The sequence below is a fragment of the Rissa tridactyla genome, chromosome 2 (assembly GCF_028500815.1).
Source record: "Rissa tridactyla isolate bRisTri1 chromosome 2, bRisTri1.patW.cur.20221130, whole genome shotgun sequence".
NCBI lineage: Eukaryota > Metazoa > Chordata > Aves > Charadriiformes > Laridae > Rissa > Rissa tridactyla.
In genome coordinates this window covers 156,558,537-156,572,431 of record NC_071467.1, presented here as the reverse complement: position 1 = coordinate 156,572,431, position 13,895 = coordinate 156,558,537, and the positions used below count along the sequence as shown (strand labels likewise).

Here is a 13,895-nt window from a genome sequence, read left to right as displayed (position 1 = left end):
TGCCTTCTAAGTGTAGGGAAAAGCGTGGCATTTCAGATAACAAACATCAACATTTAACGGTGGCCACTGGCAGTTCTGCTTGGTTTTAGTACTTACTGTAGATTCTTAGAGCAAAATTCTGCCTCCAAATTATATCCATGCTGCTCTCATTTACTTCAGCAAAGCTTGTGCACGTGTTTCAAAGGTCAGAATTTGGCCGTTGGGGCTGAATTTTCAAGGAAGAGTGTATTAAAGACATCTGTGCATCAGCAGAACCATATCCTTTGTCTTCTGTAGAACATTTCAGGAATAAGCCTAGTGCCATTGGGCACTGCAAGTGAAACATTTTCTGTTTTTTGAATTGCATCGGGATTGCTTAGCAGAAACATTTCTTGCAGTAATAGGTTCATGATTTCATTTATTTCTTGTAACTCAAAACTTCGATGCTGAAAAGTTGTCAGTTTTAAGAGAGTAAAGACTGGAAGGGACCGCCCTTCAGAAAATTACAGTTGAAAATAAACTGTAACAATCAAAACAAGAGGAAATAGTCCAAGGAAATAGGTATGGTCTGTTGAGGTGCACAAACTTTTGTTTGTAGTCTAATACAGAGAGGTCAACAAGTGTTTTTACACAAAGGTAGAAAACAAACCCACTTTTCATTGTGGACAGAGCTCATATTGAAATTGTTACTAATCAGACACTTGAAAAAACTAAAACTTGGCATTCATATTCTATTGGAGTTAGTGTGTATTAAATTGATAAAGATCTTTAAGCATGTAGGTTTTCCCCTGTTTTTAAACATTATACACTTCTTTAAATGTTTATAATGTCTAATTGCTGCTGGATTTCAAGACATATCAATTTTGTTCTTAGTTCCTGCAGATTTTGACAGAATATCATACCAAAATATTTTGTATTTTTTGTAGGACTGGGAGACAGAAAATCATGACTGGTATTGTTTTGAATGCCATTTGCCTGGAGAGGTGTTGATATGTGACCTGTGTTTTCGTGTGTATCATTCCAAGTGTTTGTCTGATGAGTTCAGGCTTAGAGACAGCAGTAGTCACTGGCAGTGCCCAGTTTGCAGGGTGAGTACCTATGAGATTTCATGTGCTGATTAGAGGATTGATATTCATTAATAGATTCATTAAGGTGTCCAGATGGTCTGGCCAGGTTAATGGATAAAGAACTGAATGCTGAAACGATGGTACATAACTAGAGCATCTATACAGAGATACCAAAATATGGTGCATGTAGCAGATGGTCATTTTTGAAGACTCCAGCAAGTTTTACTTATGCATTTGAACGCACACAGTATACTGTGTGGGAATGTGTGTACGTATGTATGCCACGTGTGAATGCAGTACATTGTGGAAATCTTCAACACGAGTAAACAAATTGCTGTATAAGATGCTACTGTTTTTACTTAACATCATTTTAATGAATCGTAATGTAACTTTTTTTGTATTTTGATGACTGCATTCTTAATATTTTACTGGAATCATAATGTACATTATAAAGCCACAATCACATTACTGATGAGGGCAGTATCAAAAAATATGGGATGAAATCCTGCTTGTCATTTACTTGTGTGGATTCTATTGGTGCAAAAAAGGCCAATCTGGGTTTCACCCATAGCATCCGTATCTATATTGCTTTTCTTCAAAATTGCTGTTCTTATGAGTATGGTAGGGAGACAGCAAAGACTGTTTTTTATATACTTTCCAAGAATGAGCAGGTATGTTGTCTACATGTCAATAGAAGACTAAACATTCTAGTCAGGATGGTGCTTACCAGTACCTGGCTTTGGATCAGCCAGATACTTCTCCTTTCTGTTGTCATCTCCATGTCACCTCCCCCAGTGGAGCACATTCCTAGGCTTCCTTAAATGGAGGGAATAATGCATATGAATGTTTAAGATAATATAAAATCGTTGCTATAGAAAGGCATAAAACTGCTTGTTGCACTCTACCTTGGATTGCTGGAGGGAGAGCAAATTCCCTTGCTAAAAGCTTAGATCTAGCTGTGGAGCAGCAGACTGACCTTCAGATGATCTGTGCTGCAAGGAATGTAAGGGTTCAGGCGCTTCCTAGCACGGAGAAGCAGTTTTGGAAAACACGTGGATTGTTTTGTTTCAAAACAGCACTTTCTGACTGCTGTTACCTTAGAACCAGTTGTAAAAAAAATGCTGCCTGTTACCTCAGAGCAGGAGCTCTCAGAGTTTAGGGAAATAGCAAGAAAATTGAGCCTGCCTCAAAGAAGTGGAAATGAATGAAAAAGAAGTAGTGGCAGGGAAAAAACAGTTAAGAATAAGGACTGTATCTCTCCATATTGAATTACTAGCATTTAATTTAGCTACTCAATATTATCTCTATTAAAAACAAGAATGACCATATATAGATGATTTGCTTTCAGATTTTTAAATAAATCTCTTTAATAATTGTTGGTTCTCGTAATAAGTATTGATAGTTCTTAAAATTGTTAAAATTAGGTAAACTGGATCCAGTCTCCACTCTAGTTTGCTAATAATTTTAGATGATGCTTGGTGAGAGTAGGGAATGTAAATAAGCCATCTTGTATATGAGATGGCTTGTGACATCTATCTTGGATGTCGTCAGAGTGGAAATGCTGAATCATTGCATGAAATATGCACAGATATGTAGGGTAGTCAGCTTTGAGAACAGTTTGACTTTCACCCTGAAGCCTTTAAATCCTTTATGGCAATGATATTAAACAAATGTTTACCTTGAAAAAAATCCTGTGAAACTCAGACCGTGTGCACTGTGCCTGTCTTTCTGCATATTGGTTCCCTTTTGTTATACAATGACTAAGGAGAGGTTTTGGGGGCTCTTAAGTACTTCCTGCCCCAGAGATCTTTGGCTTGCTCAGTGCCTCAGATGATAATCAACCTATTTTTGTGAATATTGCCATTTTTAATGCCCTGGCATCCTTTTTTCCACCTGTGCTGGCAGCTCCTATTTTCCTTATAATTAATCCAAATCACTTCAAGGCCTAATTCTGCAAACTTGGACTAAGGGGGCTTGCACAGTCCCTGTAAGCAAAGGAGGTCTAGTTTGGCATGGGAGTTAGCATCCTTGTGTCAGGCTTCAGTATTCTTCTGCTCCTTTCTCCCCACCTTCCTAGGAAATGACTGCTCTAATTTTATTTTAAAAGCAAGAGAGAGGCCTATATTCAAAAAACTATGGTAATTTGGAGAGGTCTGGCTGATGTCCAGAGGACGTAACAGAGCTTAACTATCTTGCATAAGGGCAATGGGATTTATTTTGCATTATCAGCAGTAAATATACATGTTCAAGAAAAGTAATAGCCAGGACAAAGAGATGCATATATTTTCATACTTTATTCTTGTAACTGGACATAGCACTTTTCACCTGGGGATTTCAAAGCTTCTTACAAAGGTGAAGTAGAAGTATGTTTGAAACCTAATATATTGGGAGAAATAATCTAAGAACACTTCATTCTTATGTAAAGATTGCTTCTGTATTGCTGCCAAGGTCAGCAAGCCTTTGGATTATTCATTTCACAATTGCTGGTTGTACTAGTTCAATCAACCTATGCAGCTTTATCTTGCACACTTGGCTACTCAGAAACATTTTATAAAGGACATTGACAAGGATTTGTTCATAAATTTAAAATATTTTCCCTCCCATAACGTTTATGGCAGCCCCTTGCAAACCGCTCTGAACTCTCTTTCCCTACTGGTGGTTTTTCTGCACTGCATCCATAAACAAGAATGTCCGGTTCCTGGCTTTTTTTTAAACTTGACAATACCGATCTGAATATTTTGTACCCTACATAATTCTCAGCAGGAGTCAAGAGTCAAACAAAGTTCAATTCAAACCACATTGCAGTGATTGAAAAATTTCCCTGACTGCTGAGTAACCACTCTCTTAAGTGAAATAAATTGGTATTATCAGCAAAATTCCTGGTAGACAGGTCACAAGAGAAAGGCTCAATATCGAATGAACTTAGAAGTTACATTCCTCACTACTGGAATGGTCCATTCAAGACAGGGTTAGTCAACTCGAACTCTGAAGGATGCAGGAGACTTGTACAATTTTGCTGCTCTTTGGTTAGATAAAAAGAGAAATTAATTTTCTCCAGCTGTTTAGCACCTAAAGACTACAGAAAGTACTGAAAAATATTAGGGGTTTTTTGGCAGGTAAATAGATATGTGCAAAAATCTGAGTAGGAGAATGTTGATCACGTGTTTGGGAAACTATGGTTATTCCTTTTTTAAAAAAAATCAAATTTTAAAGTAATTTTATAGAAAGCCAAAATTATGCATGGTGACATAATAGTTTGTCCAAGAGGAATAGATTTTGATTTGTGAAACAAAAAGAAAGAATTATTCATATGGCTTAACTTGACTACTAAATTTTTTGCAATCATCTGAACAGATATTGATCTTCCATGCATGTGCTCTACAAGGAATTATAACCAATTTATCTATCATAGTGGGTATTTCAATATTTCTGGGTTTTATATATATATGAGAGTAAAGTAAACTGTAGAGCTTAAGATATTAAATGCTGTGCTGATAAGTATTCCATAAATAAGCTATTTCTGAATTCTGGTACTGTACTAAGCATTTCATAGAGTACATAAAAATACACCATCATGCAGTTCACAATCAACGTTAGACATAATTTGGCAAGTGAGAATGACAAACAGTAGCAAGTTAGAAGCACAGAAAGATGAAGGTTACTTAAGTGAAGAAGCTCAAGTACTTAGATCAGAGGGTTTTAGGTACTAGCTGTCAGTCAAGATGGTTGATGTAAAATACGAGGAAGGAAGGAAGAAAAATATGGCTCTATTGACTTACTTTATGGGGTGTTGCGGTAGGAGTTTGTTAGGTAACTGTGTGATGAAACATATTCTATAAACATAATTTGGAATAATCACACAAATAATAACCAAGGATTGGTGGGTGAAGGGAAGTCCTAGTATAGGACCCATATTAGCAACTGAACCGTGTGGTTCAGTGCGCAGAGCCCACACCTGGGGAGGCGTTAGTGCTTGGCAGGTCCCTCCCATTCACCTTGCAGCCACATGCACACTTCAGTAAATCAGGGAGTCAGCAGAACTGGGCACTGCAAAAGGCATATTTAATAAAGTATAAAGGAATTTGTCCACAGCAGTGAGAAAACTGGGAAACCTCCACTTAGTACCTCCTACCGCCTTCTCTGTGCATGTAAAAGCATATTTTAATTCATATGATGCTTCATACTCAGAAGGTGCTCAATGCACCATACAAGTACCAACCAATTTGTGGATTCAGCTGTAACGTTTCCAAAAGCACCCAATGCTACACCCAAGTCTAGTTTAAGTGTATATGGTCTTCAAAGAGGCAGGTCTTATGCCACATTCTGCTCATGCAGATGCTTTTCTGTATGCTGCTTAGGGCATACGGCACACTAGTTGCTCTGAGACCCACCCCATGTGCCTGCATACCTTTCTTAATGGTACAGGAGACCTAAGGACCTGAGGGTTGGGAGTTTGAGAGGGCAGCAGAGTAGTAAAGGTTTCCATATGTAGCACCAAATTCCTCTGGAAATTTAAGCCCTAAAAAAATTCAAGGGCCAGTGGGTAAAACAAAGAATTTCTAAGCAGCAGTGGCGAATGTATGTTAGACTCATGCACATAGTTCCCCTCTGCAGATATACCACTGGAAACCTGAATTGTTTCTGAAAATGGAACTGGTGCCTTAGAAACATGTATCTGTCATTGAGCAGCCTTCACCTAATCCGTCACTGAACTGAAATGAAGCTCTTTGATGTGTGTATGCACATGCCAGTTGAGGGAGGAAGGGAAAAAATATTTGTTAATGGAATATTACAGAGAAACCTCTTTACATGGAGAAAATGTGATTTAAATTATTATAGCTAGACAGAATGCTGGCACTAACACATTGCATTTCTTAGAGTTTCCCTGTTTTTTTCTCTTCAATTGAAATATTGCAGCAACTGCAGCATAGTGACCATTGTCACCCTGGGAGTTGAGGGCTTCATGCTAACTCAGGGTGCAAACGATAGTCATTTCCATCATAAATGGTGCTACTGCAGGATGGAGTGTTTCTCAGCAGTACCCCTCGATGCTGCTAACCTTTTGTGCTTCGTAAAGTTTTGTAGTGAATTCCTCCAGTATAATCATGTCAGAATTGCTAAATAACACAAACCTGCACAGTGCAATATATTGCTAACCACTTTAGCAGCTAAGCAGTATTATTAATCTGGAATACTGAATACAAAAGGCAATGTAAATCCAACCTTCAGGTACCAGCGTTTAAGAAATAGATGTGCCATAGAGAGTAAGGCATATATAAGCTGTGTCCTGCACCCACAAGGAAAGAGTTAGGTTGCAGCCTTGGCCTTCCACCTACCAGATCTCATTAATCTTCTACATGAGGATTGCTATTGTGAAGGTTATTACTTCACTCCTGCATCCCCTATGTAGACAAGCATGCCTGACCAAGCCTTTCAGTTTATCGTGATTCAAAGCAGAAGGGTTGCAGATTTCTCTAAAAGTTGTTGTGATTTAGGAGTCATCCTTGTCATGGGTTAACTCTGGTTGGCAGCTCAGCACCACACAGCCACTTGCTCACTTCTCCCCAGCTCACAGTGGGACAGAGGAAGAGAAAAGGACAAGTGAAAACAAAACTTTTGGGTCAAGATAAAAATTATTAAATAAGTGCAGAAATGGAGTAAGAGAGAAAGAAAACAAAATAAAACAAGTAACGCAAAGGCAATCACTCACCACCCTCCATGGGTAGACTCATGCCCAGCCAGTTCCCAAGCAATAAACAGCTAACTCCCTTAAACCCCCTCCTCTCCCTTTCTATTGCTGAGCATGATGTTGTATGGCATGGAATATCTCTGGTTAGTTCAAGTCATCTGCCTGGTTTTCTCTCCTCCCAACCTCTTGCGTACCCCCCAGTGTATTCACTGTGGGGCCAGAGTGGGAGACAGTGAAGGCCTTGACACTGTGCAAACACTGTTCAACAAGAGCTAAAACATCCGTGTTTTATAAACACAGTTTTGGTCACAAATCTAAACCATAACACCATGTGAGCTGCTATGAAGACAATTAACTCCATCCCAGCCAGACCTAGTACAATCCTATATTAAGATAATATATCCTACATATAGGATATCCACAGGTATAAAGATCCTGATAATCTTTTTGGGCTGGATTGCTTCTTCGCAGTGTCCTTGAAAGAAACTTGTTTAAGAAATGAGGTTTGCAGTAGCATATCTTAGTAGATCAGACTGTAGGAAAAGATACGCAGTGGATCTTGCCGTAAGTCATCATCATTGTTTTCATTTCCCAAAAGTAGAAAATAAAAGAGCTAATTTTAATTTGTACTTGCTTCTATATCACTCTGGCTATAAAGGGACCTGAAAGTGAGTACATTTTCTTGTGTCAGAGCAATATAAATAGATTTTATGCAAATCTTATCCCCCATCTAGTATTATCTATTTTCTTGCTTTAAGTGGCTCTAGATTGACTTCTCTGAGAACACTACAAGTCTTCAAAATACAAAGTAGGGGTTTTTTATTTAAAAATTACACATTTTCCATTATAGATTCGAAAGAATGTGTGAGTGATACCTCCTAAAGGGCTAAGCTTTGTTGAAAAGTGAATGAAGTGGTTGGATTAGAAATTGTTTTCTACAAAGGGTGAGCAACCTTGCCATAAGGACATTTTGCTGGCTTATAGGTTCTGATTCCCTAAATTCATTACCTTTCAACATTTAGTAGAGGAACCCGGAGATTAAATTTTTCTTAAAATAAATCAATATAGGGAATTGAAGGAAAAGTGGAGAAATTCAAGTTTGCCTGAGTTGGCAAGTTAATTCTATCATTTTCATTGATGCTTAAGATAATATTAGTTGCTGACATCAATGATGATACAAAGCCAGGTATCTGTCTTTTCTTATGATCTGAAGAATAAGACTGTAAACCATCTATCTTAACACAGTCTCTTACAAACTGTCTTGCCCAGCAGGGCATGAAAAACGGTTCGCATGAATTCTGAAATACTTTCAAAGGATGATAAATTCAGAACCATGTCAGAAAAAGAGGTGTAGAAGGACTAGTCAGTGCAAGTGAATTTTATTGTGTCCTAATAATTTTCAGTCTTTTAAAATGCTGTGTCATTAGCAAGCATACGGCACTCCAGTGCTTAAAATGACAAAATGACAGTAGTGTTTCATAATGCATATAATCTAATGCACATTTGGGTTTGCATTTGCAGTAGCAATGTTGATTTATGCAAAACCGAATAGGTGACTTGAATTCCAGCAGAATGCACGTTCTCATGGCAGAGAAAGTATAACATGAAAATACAGAAGGTGATTCAGACATACAGCACAGGGTAAAATTCTGTCTCGTTCCAGAGTTTGGAAGGAAGGTCAGGGAACCATTAATATTATGAAAATTATGCTTAAATGCACTGTAGATGTTAGAAAGACCTGGTGCTGGCCCTTTCCACAGTAGTGAATTTTACCCAATGGCGATAGTGTCATGTCAGGAAAAAGCTGTGTTTACGCATACTGTAGTATCTATATAGGTTCATGACTGAACTGATATTTCAGCACAATTTGTAATGATTCTTTGCATACTGTTAAGCAATCAAATAAACAGCTTCATTGGTAGTGATGTGTACAATTTTGATTTAAGAAGGAGGCAGTAAGTACAATCCTGAGCTGTACAGGTTGCACACTTGCTGTAGCACAAGGGCCAGCCTGTGTCCTTCAGTGTCTGGCAGGAGGAATATAAGCAGAGGAGACACAATCAAATCCTATCTTTTTTTGTTTTGCAGTAATGTGTAATTTTTACTCTTGCCAAGTAAATATATAAAAGTCGTTGCTCTGTACTCAATGTGTCTGCTCCCTCTATATGTTCAGAGTCATATATAAGTAATTCAGTAAAAAATAGCACGCTTCTAGTGATTAATAATTCACAAGCTTCATAACTATTTTAGCTACCTATTTTGACATGGATTGTGTTTTTTCTTGTGTTTGCTAAGCAACAGTCATCTGCACAGTTATGTGGATCTTGCTAAAGACCACCAAAATTTGAGGATACAGGTGTAACTGAGCCAGTTTGGTCCACACGGTTTGCATACAGATGGTGATGTGAGGCACGAGAAGGGGAGAGCTCAGCTTGGCACTCAGTGCATTTGGAAGTGTGGTGAGGAGGAGTAAACCATTTTGCAAGAGATGTGAGCAGTTAGAAATCACTTCAGGATAATAAACCCGAAACCCATGCTGTTGTTTCACTGCGCTTTTGTTTTGGAGAACAACTGTAGGCAGGAGCAAGGAGAAGATAGCACTTTTCAGCCAGCTGTTGTAAGGCTGTGCAATCTGTGCACAGCTGCTGTGTCCTGGAATTGGAAAGGCTCGTTTGTAAGAGCATGCTAGGCATTTGCAGAGAGACACCTTCTCTTTAGCAGCATGTTTTCTGTATGCAGTGCTTCCCACTAGCCTGGATTGACTTTGAAGGGTGGTGATAAGTCTTACACTAGTCTAAGATGAGGAGGAAAAACTCTGGATCCTGAAATGCTAAAAAGAAGCAGTCTGCGTTCCAGAATCTGGATTAGATTTTGTGAGGAAAGAACCGCAAAAATCAATGACTGCTATGTTCCTCAAGCAGTAAAAAGTGCTCCGAGTTTTTACTGGCTACAGTTTATTTGACTTCCTCCTTAGACAGTGTCATTTTGCCGAGTAAGCACATAATTTGTAGATAGTACAGGATATTATTTTAAAAATAATTTCTTATATTACTGAAATTATTAATGACTTGCTAATAAAAAGATCATTAAATAAATTTTAAACTGCTCTGTAAAATGCCTTTCTTTGTTGCTTTTTTCTAATTAGAGACTTTTTTACATGAGAGGTTTTGACAAAGCATTATGGATACAATGGAAATCAACCCTGTAATTCTTCTGTAGCTGCAGTCCTCAGCCCAGGCATAATTCAAAGCAACATATATAGTTGTTGTGACATGTTAGTGTTACTAATTTCACAGAAAACATTTGCCCTAAAAAAATGTGTGATATGTGATTCAAAGTTACCTTTTCAAATAATGTTGTGATTCAGAGAAAATTTTTATTGGATGAATTTTGAAGTCAGGTTTAAAATAATAATATGATCCTGTTTTTCTTTGACAGAGTATCAAGAAGAAAAACACAAGTAAACAAGAGATGAGCACATACCTGCGATTCATAGTCTCTCGTATGAAGGAGCGGGTGAGTCTGAAACAGGGAAGTTTATTAAAGTGTTGGATTCCCCCTAGAGGATGGCCATCTGTGACTGTGCAGGGAGGAAGGCTATAAGAGGGTGTCATTTTATTTCCCTTCTCCTAAGCAGTGTGGGTATTTAAACATACACTTACCATGTCCCATTGCTTGGATTAGTATTATTCTGGCAGGAGTAGTTTATGCCATGGGTCTGTGGGTCCTCTGAAATGGACATTTTTCAGGTTTGAGGCATGTAATCTGTCAGACTGTGGATCTACAGTTTGGCCTTGTGTATTCCCCACCTGAAATATTCCAAATTATTGCAGTTTTGGGGTTTTTTTGTGTGTATTTTAAGCAGATTCTAAATGCAGTAACTTACACTGTCTCATGATCCTTTCAGGCTATAGATCTAAACAAGAAAGGGAAGGACAACAAACACCCAATGTATAGAAGGCTGGTGCACTCAGCTGTTGATGTTCCTACTATACAGGAGGTAGAGTGACTTGCTTTCTAACTTTCGCACTGTTTATGGTGTCTTTTAACACTGAAGGTAAACCTTAAGGACTAAAGCACTGATCCTGTTTAATTCTCCCTATGATCGGTATTTCGGTATTGTGTCCAGCATTGGATATGGGAGCTTAAAATTGCAAACATTTCCTCATAAATAGCTAACCGAGTAAAACCTTTTTGAGTGGTGCTTAGTTTTCAGACATAGAATATCCTCAGTTCCTTTTGTAGTAAGGTTTTACTAGGAGCTGTAGGTAGCTGAAATCTTTAGAGAAAGTACCATTTATCTAAGTCACTGAATATGGACTTGAGTGCCCACGTTTGCATATCTGGCCCAAGGTTTTTGACCATATTCCAATTTTACTCATTAAGGCCTTGTGTAGGTGGCAACTTTATAAACATTAAGTGATTCATAAAGAACCAATCATTTTGTTGATCACAAAAAAAAGACGACTCACTTAAAACATCTGTTTTGCATTAATTGTTCCAAAAATAAAGTACTAGTAAATATGTTGTCCTTTTTTTCTGAACCAAAGGTCCGACCATGACTCATATAAATCAGCTGCACATGACCAAAATGAACAGCATATTCATCTTTATTCATTGCTGCAACTGGATCACTATGCAACGCTGTAGAATATATTACCCTTTATAACCATAGATGTGAAAAGCCTTTGTTTTGTTATTGTTACTGAAACACATGGATAAAGAATAGCTTCACTGGCAGTTTTGGAGACCAACACTACTGGCTAGCTTGAAGTACTGGCAATACTGGCTGACCTGAAAATAGGTCAGCCCTTCCTCTCACTGGTTCACCTTCATCTGCTTCCACAGAAGGTCTTTTGACCTTGATAACATCCTAGAAACTGATGATGTTTTGTTTGATGATTGGAATTCTCATAGGTGTTCTTGACAGAGCACAACTGAAAATGCTGCATTCCTTACCAGACAAAAGACCATACGAGGCAAATTAAATGCATGGCTCCATCTAGGCATTTGTTATGAGTCTGGAAGACTAAGACAATCAGCCTTCATCAGAGTACACTGGCTGTCAAGGGAAGATCCCAGAAGTATAAAGGCAGTCAACATTGACTTGATACTAGCTGGTATTTTAAGGTACAAAATCTTCACCTCAGGGAATATATTTTAATTTTAACAAGTGTTCTGGGCCACACCTTATGATGAAGCTACTCCAGATTTACCTTGTTATAACCAAGAGAAATTTTTTTTTAAACTTAGTCAAATATTAAAGTACCTGTTTTACTTCTGGGCATTGCATAAAAGGACCAATGCAGCCAGTGTTCAGGTACTAACAAACCACGTCAAAGAGCTGTAAGTATTCCTTCTGTATGCAGGAAAGGCAGTGTGTGATCTGTGTTGCACAAGGCAGATTTCTGTGAAAGCTTCTCAACATAAAACAGGTACAGCACTTTAAGAGTTTTTTCACAGCCGTATGTTTTCTTTTGTGTAGAAAGTAAATGAAGGAAAGTACAGGAGTTATGAGGAGTTCAAAGCAGATGCTCAACTGCTTCTACACAATACAGTGATTTTCTATGGAGGTAAAGTACTACATTTACTGTTTGCTTTATTTGATTTATCTTTATCTGTAGGAAACTCACAAGTTCAGGATCGAATTTGGTATGAGATATTCTTAAGCATGGATGAGGTCAGTTGAGAGCCCTTAAAAATCAAAGTAAGCCGCAAGAGGACTTTGCAGAGTCTTTTCTGGCCCACCTACTACACAACTATTTTCATCCTCTTTGGCTAAACCTGTTAGTGGGAATTTGCACCTTTGCCATTCTGTTTCTTCTGCAGCCTAAGTCGTAAGTCAGCCTATACTGCAGTTTTCTGCCAGTATACGTACGTTTTTCTAGGGTGAAAAGAGGTCTGATCTCTGATGTGCGATGTCAGCAGAAACATGTACTGTAGACACATATTTTTCACTCGGGGGCAATATCTGCCATATTGTGACAGCAAATATAGCTACATCCACATTAGAAGTGTCCTGCTGGTGCAGTGTGTGGAGGTACAGCCATCAGAGAAGCTGCCAGCCACTGGGAAGGTAATAAGTGACTGTTTGATATGGTGGGACAGTCTGATTGGAAGTAGAAAAACACCACCACTGTGTCCAGAAGCTATAGCCAGGTCCTGTAGCAAGGTTCTCCAGAGCCATCATTTCAAGAAGGATGTGGTTCTCCCCTGCAGACCTGGTCCACAGCAGGGACACTGGGAGGAGGGTGGGACCAGTCTATTTGCAGCATCAGAAGATCCACACTGTTGTTGGTAGGGAGAGACGTGAGTGTGTTACTAGAGAAATACACAGGTGCAAAGGGAAATACATAGTCATAAATAGTCTGTGAAGCATTACTCTGAACAGAAATACTTACATGATTGTACCTGTGTTCCTGTCAAGTGGTGGTAGCAGAGCACCGTGTTTTAGGACAATTGCAGCATGTCATTAAGACAGTAGCAGAGAAAGAAACTGGATCCATATTAGGAGGAACCCTGGCTCCCTGCTGCTGCTCCTCAGATGTGTACTTGTATTGTTCAGTTTAAAAGCTCCCAACAGAATTTTTGCATTTAAATATGAAAGGAAAAACAAATAGAGGACTGATTGTTAGAAAATTTTAAATGGAAGGGTTATCCAAGTAACTAAATTATGTTTTGTATTCTCAAGCAAGACAATTATATCATGCAAGTCATAGCGATGACAGCTGCAAAGCTTTGTGAGCACTGTGATCATACTATGTTTGTTCATACCATTTATTTTTATTTTATAGCGGACAGTGAACAAGCTGATATAGCAAGGATGCTTTACAAAGACACATGTCATGAAGTAAGTAGTACCAAATAACCAAGATGTAGACAAGATACTTGATTTTCATTTCAGAATCTAAGAAAATTGTTCTTCATATTACAAAAATTAAAAGGGTGTGAAGTTTGTTAAAAATTTTCCCCTAACTTTCTAACAGCTGATTCAGAATTCCTTTTACTACTTTTTTTTTTTTTTTTTTTTTTTTGCGACTAGGCTATCATTTGGAAATATTCAAATTTTAGTTTTGAAAACAATGTAGGAATGCATAGTTGGACTAGAAATTATTGTACTTGCTTATATAATTGAACCTGCGGTGAGATTCTTACCAAAT

The 13,895-nt window shown here is 38.2% G+C and overlaps 1 protein-coding gene across 4 annotated transcripts in view; it reads left to right on the top strand.

The window, feature by feature from the left end:
• ZMYND11 (zinc finger MYND-type containing 11) overlaps positions 1 to 13,895 on the top strand; it is a 107,174-nt gene that overhangs the window by 77,675 nt on the left and 15,604 nt on the right. For 2 of the 4 annotated variants that reach the window (XM_054190138.1, XM_054190137.1), the window contains 5 exons: positions 906 to 1,067; positions 10,174 to 10,251; positions 10,643 to 10,735; positions 12,221 to 12,308; positions 13,530 to 13,585. In XM_054190138.1, coding sequence (XP_054046113.1) covers positions 906 to 1,067; positions 10,174 to 10,251; positions 10,643 to 10,735; positions 12,221 to 12,308; positions 13,530 to 13,585 — 477 coding nt within the window. The remainder of the gene's footprint in view (positions 1 to 905; positions 1,068 to 10,173; positions 10,252 to 10,642; positions 10,736 to 12,220; positions 12,309 to 13,529; positions 13,586 to 13,895) is intronic. The other 2 variants (XM_054190140.1, XM_054190139.1) reach the window with 1 other exon arrangement.